Raw genomic sequence first — 21,059 nt, 5'->3', positions numbered from 1 at the left:
GGCTCCTGCTTGGAAAGGGGGTACGGTATGCAGAGTGTATATGTGTAGGGAGGGAGACCATATTTCTTAAAAAGCTGTATTCAGTGCTCCCCAGGCTGGAGCTCTCAGGGACCAGCCTTGGGGGCATCACTGTATCTCTAGAGATCTACAAGCAGGACAGGTATTCAAATCCCAGCCTAGAGCCAGGGGCCCAGACCTAGGCACCCTGCTTTCTGGCTGCTGCTGACATCAGGAGAGCAGACCCAGAAGGAGACCCCAGGAGGCAGGATGCATGCAAAGAATGGGGCAGTGAGCTCGGTCTTGGACTAAGGAAAGGGACCTGTTTGCCTCCTGAGCAGCAGCAAGAAGGCACTGTGCTGGGGCTGTTCCAGGGGCACTGTGCTGGGGCCAGCCCACCACCTGCCACTGCAGCCAGGACTCCTCACCCACACCCCTGGCCTCTGATAGGGAAGGGTGAGGATTGGAACAATCTGGTACCTGTGACTCTCTCAGAGCAAGTATAATACTCAATACAAAGACGGGCATACACTATACTCTCATTAGGGAGTCTGAGCAGCCAGTCCTTGCTGAGCTGTTTTGTTTTTATTTTGTTTGGCTGTTGCCTTGTTGGGGAGGAGATGGTGACCCAGGAAACACTTTAGAGAAGCTTCTCTAGCACCAGTAACATCCCCCAAACATGTTTACTTTATGTTGTGAGAGAAAAATCTTAGGTCTTGCTATGTTTTTTGTTTGCTTTATTTTGTTGTTGTTTTTTGGTTTCTTCCCCCCACCCCCCAGACAGGATTCTCTGTGTAGCCCTGACTGTTCTGGAACTCACTCTGTAGAGCAGGCTGGCCTACCTAGAGAAGGTGAGCCTACCCAGATGTCTTTTTCTGTTTGTTTGTTTGTTTGTTTGTTTGTTTGTTTGTTTTACTCCCTGCATTAGTCAGAGTTCTCTAGAAATGTCCAGGCACAGAAAGGTCGACATCCTGTTCACAGAAGGTGAATCCTCTTCTTCCCTCCTGGCCTAGCCCAGTCAGGGTCTCATGTATAATGAACCATCACTTGTCCCCTGTATTTTGAGACCACTCTGTCCCTGTTTTTCCCATGTCACAGAACGTGTGTCAAGCATGTGCCATAGGAGGTGACCTCACAGCTTCCAATTTCTCATACCTGACAGTTTGTCTCATGTCCAGTAAGAACTGAAGGTCTGACTAAGGATGTCCAGGGCATGTTCCTTAGCCTGAGAGGTGGCCAATGTGCAGGTTAAATCAGTTTTCTGCCTTGCATGTGACTGACTTTAGGCAGCCAGAAAAAAACCCCTGCCCTCTCTGAAGTGCAATGAAGGCAGGGTTGGAGGGTCCCCTGCCACCTCTCTACAGGACAGGCTTTGGTGCTGGTCCCACCTCATTCTGAGAAATTGAGTCTGGCACACAATGCCTTAACTACTGACCTCCATACACGTGAAGTCCCTAATAGACACACCCTGGGCATGCCTGGGCTAGGAAGACAAGAGGTCACTGATTGAATTTCTTTCTGTGGGACAGTGCCCAGTGTGTCCTGGACATCCACTGATCCCCTCATTCAGCATCATCTCCAGCTCTGAACCCTATGTGTGGATCCAGGAGGTGACTGCCTTGTAATAGGACCAGGCCTAACCCACCTGGACCTGAGCAGAGTTAGACAAAGACCAATTGGAAGGGGGCAGGGCATTGTATGGAACAGGTCACTTATTCTGACTTGTGACCTCAGTACCTATCACCTTTCTGAGAGACAAAAGCCACAGTTTTGTAACTGATATGGCCAAGGCTAAAGACATGGATGTGTAACTCAATGCCATAGGCCTCCCTGGTGGCGATCCCTGAGCCTCCTCTGAAGCTTGAGAATGTGTGAAGGTGCTAGGTCCGTCCTCCAGCTGCAGGTGGGACTCTAGTTACCACCCAGCCCCCGACCCTTTGGAAGTGTCCTCTATAAAGCCTTTCTTTCTACTCTTTTGTAAAGGTTGATTCATTCATTCACTGATCGCCAGTCTCTTTCCCGAGTTAGTTGCACTTTCTGCAGCTTGGAGCCACTTTGGCACCCAGGAGACCCTTCTTCCCATCTCCAACACGGAACACAAACAGACAGGTTAAATAAACATAAAAAGAACCATGGGTTGGAGAGATGGCTCAGTGGTTAAGAGCATTGCCTACTCTTCCAGAGATCCTGAGTTTGATTCCCAGCTACCACATGGTGGCTCACAACGATCTGTAATGGGATCTGATGCCCTCTTTTGGTGTGTCTGAAGACAGTGACAGTGTACTCATATATGTAAAATAAGTAAATCTTAAATACATACATACATACATACATACACACATACATACATACAATAAAGAAAAGAAACCACCCTGGAGCCAGGTCTGGTGGGGAATGCCCTGTAATCCGAGATGGTGGGTGGCCACTGGGGGATGGGTTGGAGATAGGTGTGAAACAGAAGGATCTGGAGTGATAGATCAACCTAGTTTGTAGTATGGATTTGAGAGGCCAGCCTGGGTTGCAGAGCATATGAAATTTATCTCAAAGCTAAAAATAAAATAAAACAACAAAACCAATGGACAGCTGCCTCTCATCTGAGGTCTGAGACACCAGCTTAGCTCTAGTTCCAGTCTCTTGGTTGTTCTGACAACTGGGGCTGGGTGTACCTTTCTCCTGTGCCCCTCTGCATACAGGACAGCAGTGCAACTCTGGGGAGCTTTACGCAAACACTGTGAGCTTGAAAAGGGGCACGGCTGGAGCGTACACTATCCTGCATCCTCAGTTTAGTGATACTCAGAGACCTGTGCGGAAGTCACGTGATCCAGAAACTTGTCCAGGGAGGCATGCATCTGCGGGCTGAAGTCTCCAGGATAGTTCCGGGCAAGAGTCACCAGCAGACAGTGGCTGAAGAACTGAGAAAGAGAACCGCCCCGCCTTGCATTTATCTGTGCCCACGCCGAGCCTCGAAGGGCCCTGCATCTCCAGCAACCGCGGGTGAGCTCAGACACAGGACTCACCTGAAAGTTAGTGGGGTCCACGCGGAGCTTGTGCGCATGCAGATCACTGAGAGCAGACAGAGAAGCAGGCAGGTCGTCCAGGTGCTGGGTAGCGAGAGTCAGGGCATCGGCCACCTTTTGGGCATGGGCTTTAACCTGGCTAGAGCCTGGCCTCAGGTCCAAGTGTGGGAAGTAGGTTTTGGTGGAGGGGAAAGCCACGAAGGTCCTGTGGGAAGATAGGGTTGGGCTCATCTGGACCCGGAGGTCCGGAGAGCCCGCCTTCGCCCCGTAGTCTGGTGGAAGGTGAGCCCGAGGGCGTACCTCTCCAAGGCTTCGGTCGCGTAGATTCCAACATTGTCTCCCATCTTCTTCCAGAGCGCGAGGACCAGCCCGCGATCCGCCTGGGACAAAGCCATTTCCCATCAACAGTGGCCTCGCCCTCTGTGCCCAGGCTGAGCTCAAAGACGTCCGGAAACCCAAGAGGCAGCCAGGGGGCGCTGCATCCTTCTAGTTGCCTAGGTGTTTCTAGATTCTGGTTCAGCCCTGGCAGGCAGCCCTCTGTCTCCCTGGGCTCCCTCTCCATACAGTACATACTGTATGGACAATGGCATCTAATATGTACTAGCAGATTACAATGGGTTTTGGTATCTATTTTCCACTTATGGCTTATCCTGCCTCCTGAGTCCTTAGAAAACTTCATAGACCCCTTTTTCTTATTCATTTTTCAAAATTACTCTTTGGTGTAATTCTCCTTGGAGGAGCCCATACCTATACTTGGAATCACCTTTTCCCCCTGGAGCATGTCTCTTTTCGTTAAATATCACATAGTGAAATCTACATTTAAAGGGGATAGAGAGATGGCTCAGCAGTTAAGAGCACTAGCAGCTCTCCCAGAGTTCCTGGCTTAGATTCCCAACACCCACATGTCTGTTCACAGTTGTCTTTAACTTCAGGTCAGTGGATGCAAAGCCCTCTTCTGTCTTCCACAGCCATACAAGAGATGCACAGATAACCGTGCAGCCAAAACAGCCACACGTGTAAAAGAAAATGAAAGAGATTTCAGTCTCCATAAAACCCCCTTTAATCTGGGGCTTGTGGTACAGGTACAGAGTAGTCCTCACCATTAGGAGGCAGAGGCCACAGGGTCTCCGTGAGTTCAGGACCTTCCTGGCCTCTGTATCGAATCCCTGGCCAGCAGAGTTAATAAGGAGATCCTAGCTCTACCTAAACCACTCCACAAAATCTCTATAATAATTTCCTACTCTGTTTAAAACATATATTCTCAGAACTGTGAGAATTAAGTGGATGAGAAATATTATATGACTGGATCATAGGGCAAATTCCTTTGGGGACAATGGCTGTATGGGTGCCTATTATATATCTCAGTGGTCACAGCAATGATGACAGTCTCGGTGAGTATATCATTACTACATTAAAGATTCTGTTGTTATTTGTGTGTCAATGTGTGACTATGTTCAAGCTCCCAAGTTCTGGAACTAGAGGTATGGGGGCATGAAGACTTGTGCTTTTTAGCAGTCTTTGATGTGCACATGTCAGTGACATCACGTTCATCCACAATGTTGTGTAGTTTTCATTACTACCCATTTCTAGAACGCTTACTCACCAAAATAGAACCACTAGCCCACAAGCCATAACCATCCATCCCCTGCCCGAAGGTCCTGTCAACCAGGAGGCTGCTTGCTGTCCCTAATACTCACCCATTTTTGATACTTTACAAACATGAAGCCATGCATTCTATAACCTTTCTTCTGTTGGTTTCTTGTACTTGACATTTTTTTTAAAGGATCAGCCACATTGTATAAGAAATTTACATCTTTGACGTCAATAGCTGAGTAATATTCTCTTGTGGCAGTACAGATGTACTTCAGTTAGTAGAATGCTTGGGTAGTCATATTCGTACATATGCATGTATGTATGTATGTATGTATGTATGCATGTATGTGTGTGTGTGTATGTGTATTTTTGTCTGTATGTACATATACAATCCTAGTTCAGTTCCAAGCACTGCATAAACTGGGCATGAAGACACATATCTGAAATCTCAGTACTCAGGAGGTAGAAGAAAGAAGATCAAGAGTTCCAGGTAATTTTTGGCTATGTAAAGAGTTTGTGGCCAGCCTCGGCTACATGAAGCCCAATCAGAAAGAAAGAAAGAAAGAAAGAAAGAAAGAAAGAAAGAAAGAAAGAAAGAAAGAAAGAAAGAAAGAAAGAAAGAAAGAAAGAAGGAAGGAAGGAAGGAAAGAAAGAAACAAAGAAACAAAGAAAGAAAGAAAAGAAGGAAGGAACAAACAAAGTAAACAACAAAGAAAAAAAGAAAGAAAGAAATTGTCTGAGCTACCTGTTGTCCACCCACATGCTCATGTTATGTTTATATTTAGCGGTTTTTCTAGTAGATCTCACAGTGAGGTCCAAGAGGTATTAAGGACTTCACTACCTGAGTGGAGGGCTTGGGATTGCCTGATGCCCAGTCTCCAGTGTGTGTGGGCATCCAGCTGTGCCTTTTGGCTCTGAACCTTGTCTTTCCTGCCCCATGGCTAAAGGACTACAGGTTTCCCAACACCAAATAAGACACCTTTGCAGATGCAGAGAACCAGGCACACAGGCTTTTTCCTACTCAGGCTTTATTCAAAGACCAAGAGGTACAGGTGCAAGGAAGGGAAGAAGGGCCTCCCTGAGGGAGGCAACTTAAGGATACTTGGAGGTCAACACAGTGCTCACAGAGGCGTGTACCGCAGGGGTGAATTCCTCAGGGAGGTTCTTAGCCAAGGTCACCTGCAGGCAGTGGCTCAGGAGCTGCAGAGACAGGGTCTGTCCATAGTAGCCACCCTGCTGCCTCTACTCCCAGGAATCTCTATGTTCCCTGCCCTGGGTACAGGGACCTCAAGGCCTCTACAGGTCCCAAATGCCCGCTGCTAGGTCCAAGAACACACCTTGAAGTTGATGGGGATCCAGACGAAGCTTGGGTCCCCAGGTCGCTGAGATCGGACAGGGTGCCCGGGAGGTCATCAATGTTGTTTACAGCATCGGTCAGCGCATCAATTATCTTCTTGTCTTGCAGCTCTACCTGGGGGGAGCCCTGGCCCCGATTAAAGTGAGGGATGTGGGTCTTGGTGGGGGGGGGGGTTTCGAACATCCTGTGAGGAGAGAGAAGTGGAGGACACAGGAAAGCACAGTTAGGAGCTGCCCCCTGAGCACCAGGTCTGTTTTGGATGCTGTGACCCTCACAGAGCAGTGTCCTGATCTCACCTCCCTATGGCTTCTGCTCCGTAGTCTTCGCGACCAGCAACCTTGTCCCAGAGAACCCTGAGTTGGGCTTTGTCTTCCGCAGAGATAGCCATGATGGCTTCCTGAGTCTATCAGAATCAGAAGTTTGTGGGACCTAAATAAGCAGCACTTATATACCTTCACTGCTTGGGATACGCCCTTTGGGCAGTTCTCAGCGGCTTGTAAAGGCCCTCAAGAGCCTCAGGTTCCGGCTCTGTCTCCCCTAGGTGCTTTTTACCCCTTCCTATGCCTCCAATGACAGGTGTTTGGGAAGACGTGCCTTGGGCAGAGAAGCAAATCCCTCAAAACAAACGAGCAGTGCCCACCCCGCCCCTCCTCCCGCTGGGTCCCAGTTTCACACTCTCCCTCCTAACCCACACCCTGCTTCTGGCCTCAGCCCCAGGATTCACCCTGGTTCTGACAAAAGGCTAAGATGCTGGTGACCCACAGAGGAGCTCTCTCCTGTCTTTCTCCCTTCTCTCCTCTCTCTTCCTCTTTGTCCACTCTCTCCTGCCCTGGTTCCTCCTTTCTTGACTTTTTCTGGGACCAGGTCTTGTTCTAGTTTCCAGACTGGCCTGAGTCCTTTGGCTCAAGTGACTGTCCTAGCTCAGCCTTTTGGGTACAGGGAACTGCAGGAGCCAGTCACCAGACTCTTCCTAAAGTCTTGCATCTTTGCTGCCCAGTGCTACCAGGGACGGATAAGGAAATGCTGAAGGCTGGCTTTGATGTCACACATGGGGAGCCTCAGGTCCTGGCAGGATGAGGCAGAAGGATTGCTTGAGCCCAGGAATTTAAGGTCATCTTCTGCAGAGAGAAAACACATCCCCACCCCCACCCCTACCCCCCATGTTTCTAGGAGAAGCAAACAATAAGACAGAAGCTGGGGTGTAAGTGAATAGCAGAATGTTTGTTCCCTTTGCCTGAGGAAGCTTCTGGCTTCAGTCCCCAGCACTGCAAAAGGAAACAGACAATAAGAGCCAGAGGCAGTGCTCAGTGCAAAGTCCTGGGCCTCAGTTCTAACTTCCTTGACTTGGGTGAGGGAGACAGCAGAGGGACCAACTCCCTAACTGAGATAACATTAAAAAAAAAAATTGTCTGGGGAATCCAAATGGCTATCCATTCTCTTTTACTTTTTTCTGTTTTTTTTTCTCTTCCCTCCCCCTACCCCCATATCTTTTCTTCCTCTTAGGTGTGTGCAATTGTTCTGCTGTGATCTAGTTTGTATGCTCTTCTCCCTTACTGCAGCTTCAGAAAGGTCCCTGGGACAAGACACTTTGACTATACATTCTGTTGGCATGTCAGGGACAGAAACAACTCAGGCATACATATATGTTATTCATACTAAGGGAGGCAGGCGCAGAACTGGATGTTGGACATGGTTTTGAGCCAAAAGAATGAGGTCTGTGTTACTAGTCAGAGGTTTATGGTACCTGGAGGTTCACAGCAGCAAACAGCTTGTCCATGGAGGTGTGAACCTCAGGTGTGAATAAACCAGGTTATTGGTCATACTTACAGGCATGCTGGGCTTAGGAACTATGGGGAAAGCAAGCATAAGTCAGTGGCTGTTGATACCTACCTCAAGGAGGTTCTCTGGTATTAAGTGAAGGACCAACAATACCTCAGAACCCAGGTCACTCCCCTGCCCAGACAACAGTCACCTCAGAGTTAATGGGTTCTCATGTAGCTCATGGAAAAGGAGGGAACTCTGGGCTGACATGAGAGTGGAAATGTTATCTAGGTGGCCTGCTGTGTTGACGAATATATCTGCTGCTTCTTGCCTTGGTGGTCTCAGCACTCATCAAAGAGGCTTCTCTGTATAATACATGAAGATCATTATGGAAAACCACGAGTGGTCAAAGCACAGAGGACATCGGATCCTGAGGTGCCCGTCCCCAGTAGATATGTCTACAGCATAACTCTCCTTGAGATTCTTAAAGGGTGTCTTAGTCTTAGGAATCTTCTCTTGCTCCTATCCTTCCTCCACTCCTCCCTGTCCTTCTCTCCCATCCTCTACCCTCCCTTTCTCTCCCTCCTTTCCTTCAACCCTCATTCCCTTCAGACTCATCTTTGTTTAAACTTAGTGAAGATACTGGGTTCAGCCCAAACGTTTATTGGGCCTTTTCTGGGTACAGAGATATGACAGAGAGACTCTCCCTATTGATAACACAGAATGGTATGAATGCTTGTCTGGACTTCAGTTTATTGCTGATGTGTTTTCCTACACACAAATAAAAATGACGTGGCTGCAGGCGTGACTCAGCACTGAAGGATGCTTGCTGCCCTTCCTGCGGGCCTGAGTTTGGTTCCCCAGACCCAGGTGAGGTGGATCCAAACTACCTGTAACAGCAGCTCCAGCTTCCAGGGATTTCACACCCACTCGTGACCTTCATAGGCATGTGCACGTGTACACACACACACACACATGGCATACATAGAAACATGCATATACATAATTGCAAGATAATAAAGATGGGTGAACTGTAAGGAAGAAGTTACAGGGAGAGGAAGAAACTGCCTAGGTATTGAGGGTGTGCTCTTTGCCAGGAATCTAGTGAATGTGGTCCTCGCCACCCTCTGGGAAGCTGTATCCAGTGCAACTTAGGCTGGCTCCTTCCACTAAAAGCCTGGAAAGCTAGATCACATTCCAGAACACCATAGCCAGGCAGACTGAGATGCCAACCTAGAGCCAGTGGCCTGAAAGCCAGGACCAGAGTTGTTCTGGATGCTGCTAACAGCCAGGGAAGCAGAGGGGAATCTCAGGAGGGAAGCTTCTGTGCTGAGAGCAGAGCGCAGACTCCCTTCTGACCAGCTGCATCTTGTACTTGCACTTAGACTGCAGTGCATAAGGCATCTTTGCCCAGCTTGTGTCTGCACAGGCAGTAAGGTCTGCTGGGCTGCTCCAGGATGCAGAACACAAACACATACTCACTGCTCTGTTTGTTTTTTAAGACAGGGTCTCACTGGCTTGGAACTTGCTCTGTAGACCAGGCAGGGCTTGAACTGACAGAGATCTCTCACTGCTCTGACTAAAATTATGTGACACCTTGCACTTTGGAGATGGGACGCAGAGGATTCATGCTGGATCTGACCTGAAGGCTTCCTCACTGAGGACTGGCCTTCATAGTCCTGAAAGGTGCTATGCAGACTGCCAAGGGAGGCATGCAGCCAATGGTTCTACAGAGCTATCCTACCTGTGGGCCACAGCTGTGACCAGCATGGCAAGGTAGCCCCAGGGTGCAGTGGGGTGCTCATTCTTGGCAGTAACCTACAGCTAATTGGATGGAAGCCTGCTCAATAGGGGGAGAGTCATGCCTTATACTGGGAACTTAGCTCACCGTGACTGTGGATATTACAGGAGAACCTGGTACTGCATTTATTAAACCACCAAACTCTGAACTCTTGTTTTGTTTTTTGTTCAACACAGGGTTTGTCTGTGTATCTCTTGACTGTCCTGGAACTTGTTCTGTAGACTAGGCTGGCCTCAGACTCAGAGATTGTAGGAAGCCATTAGAGACCCTCACTTTGGCTGACAGGGCTAAGGCCCTGAGAAAAGCAAACAAGAGCCTCTCCCATGGGTATTGGTTTAGCCATTGTCTCGAGATAACTGCAGAATGATCCTGTCTGCGTCAACATCGCCGACTCCAGGTATCTTCATCAGATAACCTCCTCATCTCCTGCTGTAAAAGCCAGGAATACCTCTGCCCCTCTTTGTCCTTGCCTTGGGGTACGCCCCTCCTGAAAGCCTTAAAACCTGTGTACCCCAGAACATTAAACGAGGCTTTGACAAAACCCAGATTGACTCGTCTTTCTTGGTGCTTGGCCTCCCTCCTTCTCCCCCCCTCTTGACCCGCAGGTAGCGCCTCTTCGGAACCCTGGAATAACTGACCCGCTGGACGGGTTAAGAGATCTCCATGCCTTACCTCCTGAATGCTGGTTTTAAAGGGATTTATGCACCCAGCTCCTACGTGCATTCTCAATGTATATCGTTATACCCACAGAGAAGTGTAGGTCTCAGCACTCATCAAAGAGGCTTCTCTGTATAACACATGAAGATCATTACGGAAAACTACGAGTGGTCAAAGCACAGAGGACATCGGATCCTGAGGTGCCCGTCCCCAGTGGACATGTCTACAGCACAAGTCCTGGATATAAGGCTCAGAGATCACTGCAGAAGGAAGGGGTGGAAAGAGTGTGAGAGCCAGGGGACTAGAAAATCTGTGAGATTGAGTCTCCTAGAAATGACAAGCCTCTCCTGTGGTATGTCAACAATATGGTCACCTAAACAAGACCTGACCCTAAACAAGACCATCAATAGTCATGCTACTGTGGAAGTGGGAATCTAAAGCCCACCCTCCTGACCGAGAATTACAGGCAGCTAAGGAATGTTGAGTGCAAGAATATGAGTCTTTCTCAGGGATGAGCCCCCTAATTTCTTGTCCAATATGAAGTGGTCAGACCTGAAATCATAAACATGCAAGCAACGTTAAACAGATTCAGCAGATTGTGTTTATATAGTTGTGTGTGTGAGAGTGTGAGAAAATACAGCAAAAGAGGCCATGAATTTGAGGAGGAGACTCATGGGAGGGGTTGGAGGGAGGGAAGCATGGGGAATGATGCGATTATAATTTTATAAAATGTCTCAATCCTAGGATCCCACCTTTATGTGTACTTAATTATATCTGATTGATATCTCTGGACAGAGGAGAGCTACAGGATATCATTTTGGCTCTTTCTGGTTTGGGAGACACAAAAGAGGGAACATTCCTACTTGGAAAATACAAGCATGCATGTGTGCGTGCACATGTACATGTGTGTGTGTATACATGTGTGTGTGTGTGTGTGTGTGTGCATGTCTGCCTGTAGGAAAGCCTGAGTGTGTTCCAGCTTGTCTTGTGTTTTCCTACATATCCATAAGGACAGCTTATCTGTGAGGCAACGATGTCATTCATAGGAGTAGACAAGAAGGAATTATCCCAGTGGTCTGAGAGGCTCCTGCTTGGAAAGGGGGTACGGTATGCAGAGTGTATATGTGTAGGGAGGGAGACCATATTTCTTAAAAAGCTGTATTCAGTGCTCCCCAGGCTGGAGCTCTCAGGGACCAGCCTTGGGGGCATCACTGTATCTCTAGAGATCTACAAGCAGGACAGGTATTCAAATCCCAGCCTAGAGCCAGGGACCCAGACCTAGGCAACCTGCTTTCTGGCTGCTGCTGACATCAGGAGAGCAGACCCAGAAGGAGACCCCAGGAGGCAGGATGCATGCAAAGAATGGGGCAGTGAGCTCAGTCTTGGACTAAGGAAAGGGACCTGTTTGCCTCCTGAGCAGCAGCAAGAAGGCACTGTGCTGGGGCTGTTCCAGGGGCACTGTGCTGGGGCCAGCCCACCACCTGCCACTGCAGCCAGGACTCCTCACCCACACCCCTGGCCTCTGATAGGGAAGGGCAAGGACTGGAACAATGTGGTACCTGTGACTCTCTCAGAGCAAGTATAATACTCAATACAAAGACGGGCATACACTATACTCTCATTAGGGAGTCTGAGCAGCAAGTCCTTGCTGAGCTGTTTTGTTTTTATTTTGTTTGGCTGTTGCCTTGTTGGGGAGGAGATGGTGACCCAGGAAACACTTTAGAGCAGCTTCTCTAGCACCAGTAACATCCCCACACATGTTTTCTTCATGTTGTGAGAGAAAAATATTAGGTCTTGCTATGTTTTTTGTTTGCTTTATTTTGTTGTTGTTTTTTGGTTTCTTTTCTTTTTTTTTTTTTTTCCCCCTGAGACAGGGTTCTCTGTGTAGCCCTGACTGTTCTGGAACTCACTCTGTAGAGCAGGCTGGCCTACCTAGAGAAGGTGAGCCTACCCAGATGTCTTTTTCTGTTTGTTTGTTTGTTTGTTTGTTTGTTTTACTCCCTGCATTAGTCAGAGTTCTCTAGAAATGTCCAGGCACAGAAAGGTCGACATCCTGTTCACAGAAGGTGCATCCTCTTCTTCCCTCCTGGCCTAGCCCAGTCAGGGTCTCATGTATAATGAACCATCACTTGTCCCCTGTATTTTGAGACCACTCTGTCCCTGTTTTTCCCATGTCACAGAAAGTGTGTCAAGCATGTGCCATAGGAGGTGACCTCACAGCTTCCACTTTCTCATACCTGACAGTTTGTCTCATGTCCAGTAGGAACTGAAGGTCTGACTAAGGATGTCCAGGGCATGTTCCTTAGCCTGAGAGGTGGCCAATGTGCAGGTTAAATCAGTTTTCTGCCTTGCATGTGACTGACTTTAGGCAGCCAGAAAAAAACCCCTGCCCTCTCTGAAGTGCAATGAAGGCAGGGTTGGAGGGTCCCCTGCCACCTCTCTACAGGACAGGCTTTGGTGCTGGTCCCACCTCATTCTGGGAGATTGAGTCTGGCACACAATGCCTTAACTACTAACCTCCATACATGGGAAGTCCCTAATAGACACACCCTGGGCATGGCTGGGCTAGGAAGACAGGCGGTCACTGATTGAATTTCTTTCTGTGAGATGGTGCCCAGTGTGTCCTGGACATCCACTGATCCCCTCATTCAGCATCATCTCCAGCTCTGAACCCTATGTGTGGATCCAGGAGGTGACTGCCTTGTAATAGGACCAGGCCTAACCCACCTGGACCTGAGCAGAGTTAGACAAAGACCAATTGGAAGGGGGCAGGGCATTGTATGGAACAGGTCACTTATTCTGACTTGTGACCTCAGTACCTATCACCTTTCTGAGAGACAAAAGCCACAGTTCTGTAACTGATATGGCCAAGGCTAAAGACATGGATGTGTAACTCAATGCCATAGGCCTCCCTGGTGGCGATCCCTGAGCCTCCTCTGAAACTTGAGAATGTGTGAAGGTGCTAGGACCATCCTCCAGCTGCAGGTGGGACTCTAGTTACCACCCAGCCCACGACCCTTTGGAAGTGTCCTCTATAAAGCCTTTCTTTCTACTCTTTTGTAAAGGTTGATTCATTCATTCACTGATCACCAGTCTCTTTCCCGAGTTAGTTGCACTTTCTGCAGCTTGGAGCCACTTTGGCACCCAGGAGACCCTTCTTCCCATCTCCAACGCAGAACACAAACAGACAGGTTAAATAAACATAAAAAGAACCATGGGTTGGAGAGATGGCTCAGTGGTTAAGAGCATTGCCTACTCTTCCAGAGATCCTGAGTTTGATTCCCAGCTACCACATGGTGGCTCACAACGATCTGTAATGGGATCTGATGCCCTCTTTTGGTGTGTCTGAAGACAGCGACAGTGTACTCATATATGTAAAATAAGTAAATCTTAAATACATACATACATACATACAATGAAGAAATGAAACCACCCTAGAGCCAGGTCTGTTGGGGTGCGCCCTGTAATCCGAGATAGTGGGTGGCCACTGGGGGATGGGTTGGAGATAGGTGTGAAACAGAAGGATCAGGGGTGATAGATCAACCTAGTTTGTAGTATGGATTTGAGAGGCCAGCCTGGGTTGCATGAGCATATGAAATTTATCTCAAAGGTAAAAATAAAATGAAACAACAAAACCAATGGACAGCTGCCTCTCATCTGAGGTCTGAGACACCAGCTTACCTCTAGTTCCAGTCTCTTGGTTGTTCTGACAACTGGGGGCTGGGTGTACCTTTCTCCTGTGCCCCTCTGCATACAGGACAGCAGTGTAACTCTGGGGAGCTTTACGCAAACACTGTGAGCTTTAAAAGGGGCACGGCTGGAGCGTACACTAACTATCCTGCATCCTCAGTTTAGTGATACTCAGAGACCTGTGCGGAAGTCACGTGATCCAGAAACTTGTCCAAGGAGGCATGCATCTGCGGGCTGAAGTCTCCAGGATAGTTCCGGGCAAGAGTCACCAGCAGACAGTGGCTGAAGAACTGAGAAAGAGAACCGCCCCGCCTTGCATTTATCTGTGCCCACGCCGAGCCTCGAAGGGCCCCGCATCTCCAGCAACCGCGGGTGAGCTCAGACACAGGACTCACTTGAAAGTTAGCGGGGTCCACGCGGAGCTTGTGCGCATACAGATCACTGAGAGCAGACAGAGAAGCAGGCAGGTCGTCCAGGTGCTGGGTAGCGAGAGTCAGTGCATCGGCCACCTTTTGGGCATGGGCTTTAACCTGGCTAGAGCCTGGCCTCAGGTCCAAGTGTGGGAAGTAGGTTTTGGTGGAGGGGAAAGCCACGAAGGTCCTGTGGGAAGATAGGGTTGGGCTCATCTGGACCCGGAGGTCCGGAGAGCCCGCCTTCGCCCCGTAGTCTGTTGGAAGGTGAGCCCGAGGGTGTACCTCTCCAAGGCTTCGGTCGCGTAGATTCCAACATTGTCTCCCATCTTCTTCCAGAGCGCGAGGACCAGGCCGCGATCCGCCTGGGACAAAGCCATTTCCCATCAACAGTGGCCTGGTGCTCTGTGCCCAGGCTGAGCTCAAAGACGTCCGGAAACCCAAGAGGCAGCCAGGGGGCGCTGCATCGTTCTAGTTGCCTAGGTGTTTCCAGATTCTGGTTCAGCCCTGGCAGGCAGCCCTCTGTCTCCCTGGGCTCCCTCTCCATACAGTACATACTGTATGGACAATGGCATCTAATATGTACTAGCAGATTACAATGGGTTTTGGTATCTATTTTCCACTTATGGCTTATCCTGCCTCCTGAGTCCTTAGAAAACTTCATAGACCCCCTTTTCTTATTCATTTTTCAAAATTACTCATTGGTGTAATTCTCCTTGGAGGAGCCCATACCTATACTTGGAATCACCTTTTCCCCCTGGAGCATGTCTCTTTTAGTTAAATATCACATAGTGAAATCTACATTTAAAGGGGATAGAGAGATGGCTCAGCGGTTAAGAGCACTAGCAGCTTTCCCAGAGTTCCTGGCTTAGATTCCCAACACCCACATGTCTGCTCACAGTTGTCTTTAACTTCAGGTCAGTGGATGCAAAGCCCTCTTCTGTCTTCCACAGCCATACAAGAGATGCACAGATAACCGTGCAGCCAAAACAGCCACACGTGTAAAAGAAAATGAAAGAGATTTCAGTCTCCATAAAACCCCCTTTAATCTGGGGCTTGTGGTACAGGTACAGAGTAGTCCTCACCATTAGGAGGCAGATGCCACAGGGTCTCCGTGAGTTCAGGACCTTCCTGGCCTCTGTATCGAATCCCTGGCCAGCAGAGTTAATAAGGAGATCCTAGCTCTACCTAAACCACTCCACAAAATCTCTATAATAATTTCCTACTCTGTTTAAAACATACATTCTCAGAACTGTGAGAATTAAGTGGATGAGAAATATTATATGACTGGATCATAGGGCAAATTCCTTTGGGGACAATGGCTGTATGGGTGCCTATTATATATCTCAGTGGTCACAGCAATGATGACAGTCTCGGTGAGTATATCATTACTACATTAAAGATTCTGTTGTTATTTGTGTGTCTATGTGTGACTATGTTCAAGCTCCCAAGTTCTGGAACTAGAGGTATGGGGACATGAAGACTTGTGCTTTTTAGCAGTCTTTGATGTGCACATGTCAGTGACATCACGTTCATCAACAATGTTGTGTAGTTTTCATTACTACCCATTTCTAGAACGCTTACTCACCAAAATAGAACCACTAGCCCACAAGCCATAACCATCCATCCCCTGCCCAAAGGTCCTGTCAACCAGGAGGCTGCTTGCTGTCCCTAATACTCACCCATTTTTGATACTTTACAAACTCGAAGCCATGCATTCTATAACCTTTCTTCTGTTGGTTTCTTGTACTTGACATTTTTTTTAAAGGATCAGCCACATTGTATAAGAAATTTACATGTTTGACGTCAATAGCTGAGTAATATTCTCTTGTGGCAGTACAGATGTACTTCAGTTAGTAGAATGCTTGGGTAGTCATATTAGTACATATGCATGTATGTATGTATGTATGTATGCATGTATGTGTGTGTGTATATGTGTATTTTTGTCTGTATGTACATATACAATCCTAGTTCAGTTCCAAGCACTGCATAAACTGGGCATGAAGACACATATCTGAAATCTCAGTACTCAGGAGGTAGAAGAAAGAAGATCAAGAGTTCCAGGTAATTTTTGGCTATGTAAAGTGTTTGTGGCCAGCCTCGGCTACATGAAGCCCAATCAGAAAGAAAGAAAGAAAGAAAGAAAGAAAGAAAGAAAGAAAGAAAGAAAGAAAGAAAGAAAGAAAGAAAGAAAGAAGGAAAGAAAGAAAGAGAGAGAGAAAGAAAGAAGGAAGGAAGGAAGGAAGGAAAGAAAGAAAGAAAGAAACAAAGAAACAAAGAAAGAAAGAAAAGAAGGAAGGAAGAAACAAAGTAAACAACAAAGAAAAAAAAGAAAGAAAGAAATTGTCTGAGCTACCTGTTGTCCACCCACATGCTCATGTTATGTTTATATTTAGCGGTTTTTCTAGTAGATCCCACAGTGAGGTCCAAGAGGTATTAAGGACTTCACTACCTGAGTGGAGGGCTTGGGATTGCCTGATGCCCAGTCTCCAGTGTGTGTGGGCATCCAGCTGTGCCTTTTGGCTCTGAACCTTGTCTTTCCTGCCCCATGGCTAAACGGACTAGAGGTTTCCCAACACCAAATAAGACACCTTTGCAGATGCAGAGAACCAGGCACACAGGCTTTTTCCTACTCAGGCTTTATTCAAAGACCAAGAGGTACAGGTGCAAGGAAGGGAAGAAGGGCCTCCCTGAGGGAGGCAACTTAAGGATACTTGGAGGTCAACACAGTGCTCACAGAGGCGTGTACCGCAGGGGTGAATTCCTCAGGGAGGTTCTTAGCCAAGGTCACCTGCAGGCAGTGGCTCAGGAGCTGCAGAGACAGGGTCTGTCCATAGTAGCCACCCTGCTGCCTCTACTCCCAGGAATCTCTATGTTCCCTGCTCTGGGTACAGGGACCTCAAGGCCTCTACAGGTCCCAAATGCCCGCTGCTAGGTCCAAGAACACACCTTGAAGTTGATGGGGATCCAGACGAAGCTTGGGTCCCCAGGTCGCTGAGATCAGACAGGGTGCCGGGGAGGTCATCAATGTTGTTTACAGCATCGGTCAGCGCATCAATTATCTTCTTGTCTTGCAGCTCTACCTGGGGGGAGCCCTGGCCCAGATTAAAGTGAGGGATGTGGGTCTTGGTGGGGGGGGGGGTTTCGAACATCCTGTGAGGAGAGAGAAGTGCAGGACACAGGAAAGCACAGTTAGGAGCTGCCCCCTGAGCACCAGGTCTGTTTTGGATGCTGTGACCCTCACAGAGCAGTGTCCTGATCTCACCTCCCTATGGCTTCTGCTCCGTAGTCTTCGCGACCAGCAACCTTGTCCCAGAGAACCCTGAGTTGGGCTTTGTCTTCCGCAGAGATAGCCATGATGGCTTCCTGAGTCTATCAGAATCAGAAGTTTGTGGGACCTGAAATAAGCAGCACTTATATACCTTCACTGCTTGGGATACGCCCTTTGGGCAGTTCTCAGCGGCTTGTAAAGGCCCTCAAGAGCCTCAGGTTCCGGCTCTGTCTCCCCTAGGTGCTTTTTACCCCTTCCTATGCCTCCAGTGACAGGTGTTTGGGAAGACTTGCCTTGGTCTGAGAAGCAAATCCCTCAAAAGAAACCGAGCAGTGCCCACCCCGCCCCTCCTCCCGCTGGGTCCCAGTTTCACACTCTCCCTCCTAACCCACACCCTGCTTCTGGCCTCAGCCCCAGGATTCACCCGGGTTCTGACAAAAGGCTAAGATGCTGGTGACCCTCAGAGGAGCTCTCTCCTGTCTTTCTCCCTTCTCCCCTGTCTCTTCCTCTTTGTCCACTCTCTCCTGCCCTGGTTCCTCCTTTCTTGACTTTTTCTGGGACCAGGTCTTGTTCTAGTTTCCAGACTGGCCTGAGTCCTTTGGCTCAAGTGACTGTCCTAGCTCAGCCTTTTGGGTACAGGGAACTGCAGGAGCAGGTCACCAGACTCTTCCTAAAGTCTTGCATCTTAGCTGCCCAGTGTTACCAGGGATGGATAAGGAAATGCTGAAGGCTGGCTTTGATATCACACATGGGGAGCCTCAGGTCCTGGCAGGATGAGGCAGAAGGATTGCTTGAGCCCAGGAATTTAAGGTCATCTTCTGCAGAGAGAAAACACATCCCCACCCCCACCCCTATCCCCCATGTTTCTAGGAGAAGCAAACAATAAGACAGAAACTGGGTGTAAGTGAATAGCAGAGTGTTTGTTCCCTTTGCCTGAGGAAGCTTCTGGCTTCAGTCCCCAGCACTGCAAAAGGAAACAGACAATAAGAGCCAGAGTCAGTGCTCAGTGCAAAGTCCTGGGCCTCAGTTCTAACTTCCTTGACTTGGGTGAGGGAGACAGCAGAGGGACCAACTCCCTAACTGAGATAACATTAAAAAAAATCGTCTGGGGAATCCAAATGGCTATCCATTCTCTTTTTCTTTTTTCTGTTTTTTTTTCTCTTCCCTCCCCCTACCCCCATATCTTTTCTTCCTCTTAGGTGTGTGCAATTGTTCTGCTGTGATCTAGTTTGTATGCTCTTCTCCCTTACTGCAGCTTCAGAAAGGTCCCTGGGACAAGACACTTTGACTATACATTCTGTTGGCATGTCAGGGACAGAAACAACTCAGGCATACATATTTGTTATTCATACTAAGGGAGGCAGGCACAGAACTGGATGTTGGACATGGTTTTGAGCCAAAAGAATGAGGTCTGTGTTACTAGTCAGAGGTTTATGGTACCTGGAGGTTCACAGCAGCAAACAGCTTGTCCATGGAGGTGTGAACCTCAGGTGTGAATAAACCAGGTTACTGGTCATACTTACAGGCATGCTGGGCTTAGGAACTATGGGGAAAGCAAGCATAAGTCAGTGGCTGTTGATACCTACCTCAAGGAGGTTCTCTGGTATTAAGTGAAGGACCAACAATACCTCAGAACCCAGGTCACTCCCCTGCCCAGACAACAGTCACCTCAGAGTTAATGGGTTCTCATGTAGCTCATGGAAAAGGAGGGAACTCTGGGCTGACATGAGAGTGGAAATGTTATCTAGGTGGCCTGCTGTGTTGACGAATATATCTGCTGCTTCTTGCCTTGGTGGTCTCAGCACTCATCAAAGAGGCTTCTCTGTATAATACATGAAGATCATTATGGAAAACCACGAGTGGTCAAAGCACAGAGGACATCGGATCCTGAGGTGCCCGTCCCCAGTAGATATGTCTACAGCATAACTCTCCTTGAGATTCTTAAAGGGTGTCTTAGTCTTAGGAATCTTCTCTTGCTCCTATCCTTCCTCCACTCCTTCCTGTCCTTCTCTCCCATCCTCTACCCTCCCTTTCTCTCCCTCCTTTCCTTCAACCCTCATTCCCTTCAGACTCATCTTTGTTTAAACTTAGTGAAGATACTGGGTTCAGCCCAAACGTTTATTGGGCCTTTTCTGGGTACATAGATATGACAGAGAGACTCTCCCTATTGATAACACAGAATGGTATGAATGCTTGTCTGGACTTCAGTTTATTGCTGATGTGTTTTCCTACACACAAATAAAAATGACATCGCTGCAGGCGTGACTCAGCACTGAAGGATGCTTGCTGCCCTTCCTGCGGGCCTGAGTTTGGTTCCCCAGACCCAGGTGAGGTGGATCCAAACTACCTGTAACAGCAGCTCCAGCTTCCAGGGATTTCACACCCACTCGTGACCTTCATAGGCACGTGCACGTGTGTACACACACACACATACACACACACACATGGCATACATAGAAACATGCATATACATAATTGCAAGATAATAAAGATGGGTGAACTGTAAGGAAGAAGTTACAGGGAGAGGAAGAAACTGCCTAGGTATTGAGGGTGTGCTCTTTGCCAGGAATCTAGTGAATGTGGTCCTCGCCACCCTCTGGGAAGCTGTATCCAGTGCAACTTAGGCTGGCTCCTTCCACTAAAAGCCTGGAAAGCTAGATCACATTCCAGAACACCATAGCCAGGCAGACTGAGATGCCAACCTAGAGCCAGTGGCCTGAAAGCCAGGACCAGAGTTGTTCTGGATGCTGCTAACAGCCAGGGAAGCAGAGGGGAATCTCAGGAGGGAAGCTTCTGTGCTGAGAGCAGAGCGCGGACTCCCTTCTGACCAGCTGCATCTTGTACTTGCACTTAGACTGCAGTGCATAAGGCATCTTTGCCCAGCTTGTGTCTGCACAGGCAGTAAGGTCTGCTGGGCTGCTCCAGGATGCAGAACACAAACACATACTCACTGCTCTGTTTGTTTTTTAAGACAGGGTCTCACTGGCTTGGAACTTGCTCTGTAGACCAGGCAGGGCTTGAACTGACAGAGATCTCTCACTGCTCTGACTAAAATTATGTGACACCTTGCACTTTGGAGATGGGACGCAGAGGATTCATGCTGGATCTGACCTGAAGGCTTCCTCACTGAGGACTGGCCTTCATAGTCCTGAAAGGTGCTATGCAGACTGCCAAGGGAGGCATGCAGCCAATGGTTCTACAGAGCTATCCTACCTGTGGGCCACAGCTGTGACCAGCATGGCAAGGTAGCCCCAGGGTGCAGTGGGGTGCTCATTCTTGGCAGTAACCTACAGCTAATTGGATGGAAGCCTGCTCAATAGGGGGAGAGTCATGCCTTATACTGGGAACTTAGCTCACCGTGACTGTGGATATTACAGGAGAACCTGGTACTGCATTTATTAAACCACCAAACTCTGAACTCTTGTTTTGTTTTTTGTTCAACACAGGGTTTGTCTGTGTATCTCTTGACTGTCCTGGAACTTGTTCTGTAGACTAGGCTGGCCTC

General features: G+C 48.4%; 6 protein-coding genes across 11 annotated transcripts in view; all 6 read right to left on the bottom strand.

Annotated features, from left to right (window-relative positions):
- Nucleotides 1–2,515: 2,515 nt before the first annotated feature.
- The window catches only part of LOC127695429 (hemoglobin subunit theta-1-like), a 55,613-nt gene continuing 37,069 nt past the window's right edge, over nucleotides 2,516–21,059 (bottom strand). The window contains exons 4-5 of the mRNA XM_052197583.1: nucleotides 13,865–13,965; nucleotides 2,516–2,615 (exon numbers count right to left, since the gene is read on the bottom strand). The gene's annotated coding sequence lies outside the window, so the exon portion shown is untranslated. The remainder of the gene's footprint in view (nucleotides 2,616–13,864; nucleotides 13,966–21,059) is intronic.
- LOC127695425 (hemoglobin subunit theta-1-like) overlaps nucleotides 2,516–21,059 on the bottom strand; it is a 39,985-nt gene continuing 21,441 nt past the window's right edge. For 3 of the 6 annotated variants that reach the window (XM_052197569.1, XM_052197572.1, XM_052197573.1), the window contains exons 2-4: nucleotides 3,315–3,394; nucleotides 3,015–3,219; nucleotides 2,516–2,909 (exon numbers count right to left, since the gene is read on the bottom strand). In XM_052197569.1, the coding sequence (XP_052053529.1) occupies nucleotides 2,781–2,909; nucleotides 3,015–3,219; nucleotides 3,315–3,394 (414 nt within the window). In that variant the 3' untranslated portion in view covers nucleotides 2,516–2,780. Of the gene's footprint in view, nucleotides 2,910–3,014; nucleotides 3,220–3,314; nucleotides 3,477–3,928; nucleotides 4,100–4,711; nucleotides 4,763–21,059 lie in introns of those variants that run through there. The other 3 variants (XM_052197574.1, XM_052197571.1, XM_052197575.1) reach the window with 3 other exon arrangements.
- Nucleotides 2,516–21,059, bottom strand: part of LOC127695430 (hemoglobin subunit theta-1-like) — a 39,295-nt gene continuing 20,751 nt past the window's right edge. The window contains exons 4-5 of the mRNA XM_052197584.1: nucleotides 13,865–13,965; nucleotides 2,516–2,615 (exon numbers count right to left, since the gene is read on the bottom strand). The gene's annotated coding sequence lies outside the window, so the exon portion shown is untranslated. The remainder of the gene's footprint in view (nucleotides 2,616–13,864; nucleotides 13,966–21,059) is intronic.
- Nucleotides 2,516–21,059, bottom strand: part of LOC127695432 (hemoglobin subunit theta-1-like) — a 28,494-nt gene continuing 9,950 nt past the window's right edge. Inside the window, exons 4-5 of the mRNA XM_052197586.1 lie at nucleotides 13,865–13,965; nucleotides 2,516–2,615 (exon numbers count right to left, since the gene is read on the bottom strand). The gene's annotated coding sequence lies outside the window, so the exon portion shown is untranslated. The remainder of the gene's footprint in view (nucleotides 2,616–13,864; nucleotides 13,966–21,059) is intronic.
- LOC127695436 (hemoglobin subunit alpha-A-like) lies at nucleotides 5,616–17,681 on the bottom strand. The gene is made up of 3 exons (XM_052197589.1): nucleotides 17,549–17,681; nucleotides 5,945–6,148; nucleotides 5,616–5,807 (listed from the first exon to the last, which is right to left on the bottom strand). The coding sequence occupies exons 1-3, from the start codon at nucleotides 17,638–17,640 to the stop codon at nucleotides 5,801–5,803; spliced, it is 303 nt and encodes a 100-aa protein (XP_052053549.1). The 5' UTR covers nucleotides 17,641–17,681; the 3' UTR covers nucleotides 5,616–5,800.
- LOC127695431 (hemoglobin subunit theta-1-like) lies at nucleotides 14,021–14,923 on the bottom strand. The gene is made up of 3 exons (XM_052197585.1): nucleotides 14,569–14,923; nucleotides 14,269–14,473; nucleotides 14,021–14,163 (listed from the first exon to the last, which is right to left on the bottom strand). Exons 1-3 carry the CDS (start codon nucleotides 14,661–14,663, stop codon nucleotides 14,035–14,037), a joined length of 429 nt encoding a protein of 142 aa, XP_052053545.1. The 5' UTR covers nucleotides 14,664–14,923; the 3' UTR covers nucleotides 14,021–14,034.

This window comes from Apodemus sylvaticus, chromosome 10, assembly GCF_947179515.1.
Source record: "Apodemus sylvaticus chromosome 10, mApoSyl1.1, whole genome shotgun sequence".
Lineage (NCBI taxonomy): Eukaryota > Metazoa > Chordata > Mammalia > Rodentia > Muridae > Apodemus > Apodemus sylvaticus.
The sequence above is the reverse complement of the archived record's forward strand: the minus strand, read 5'-3'. Positions and strand labels throughout refer to the sequence as shown.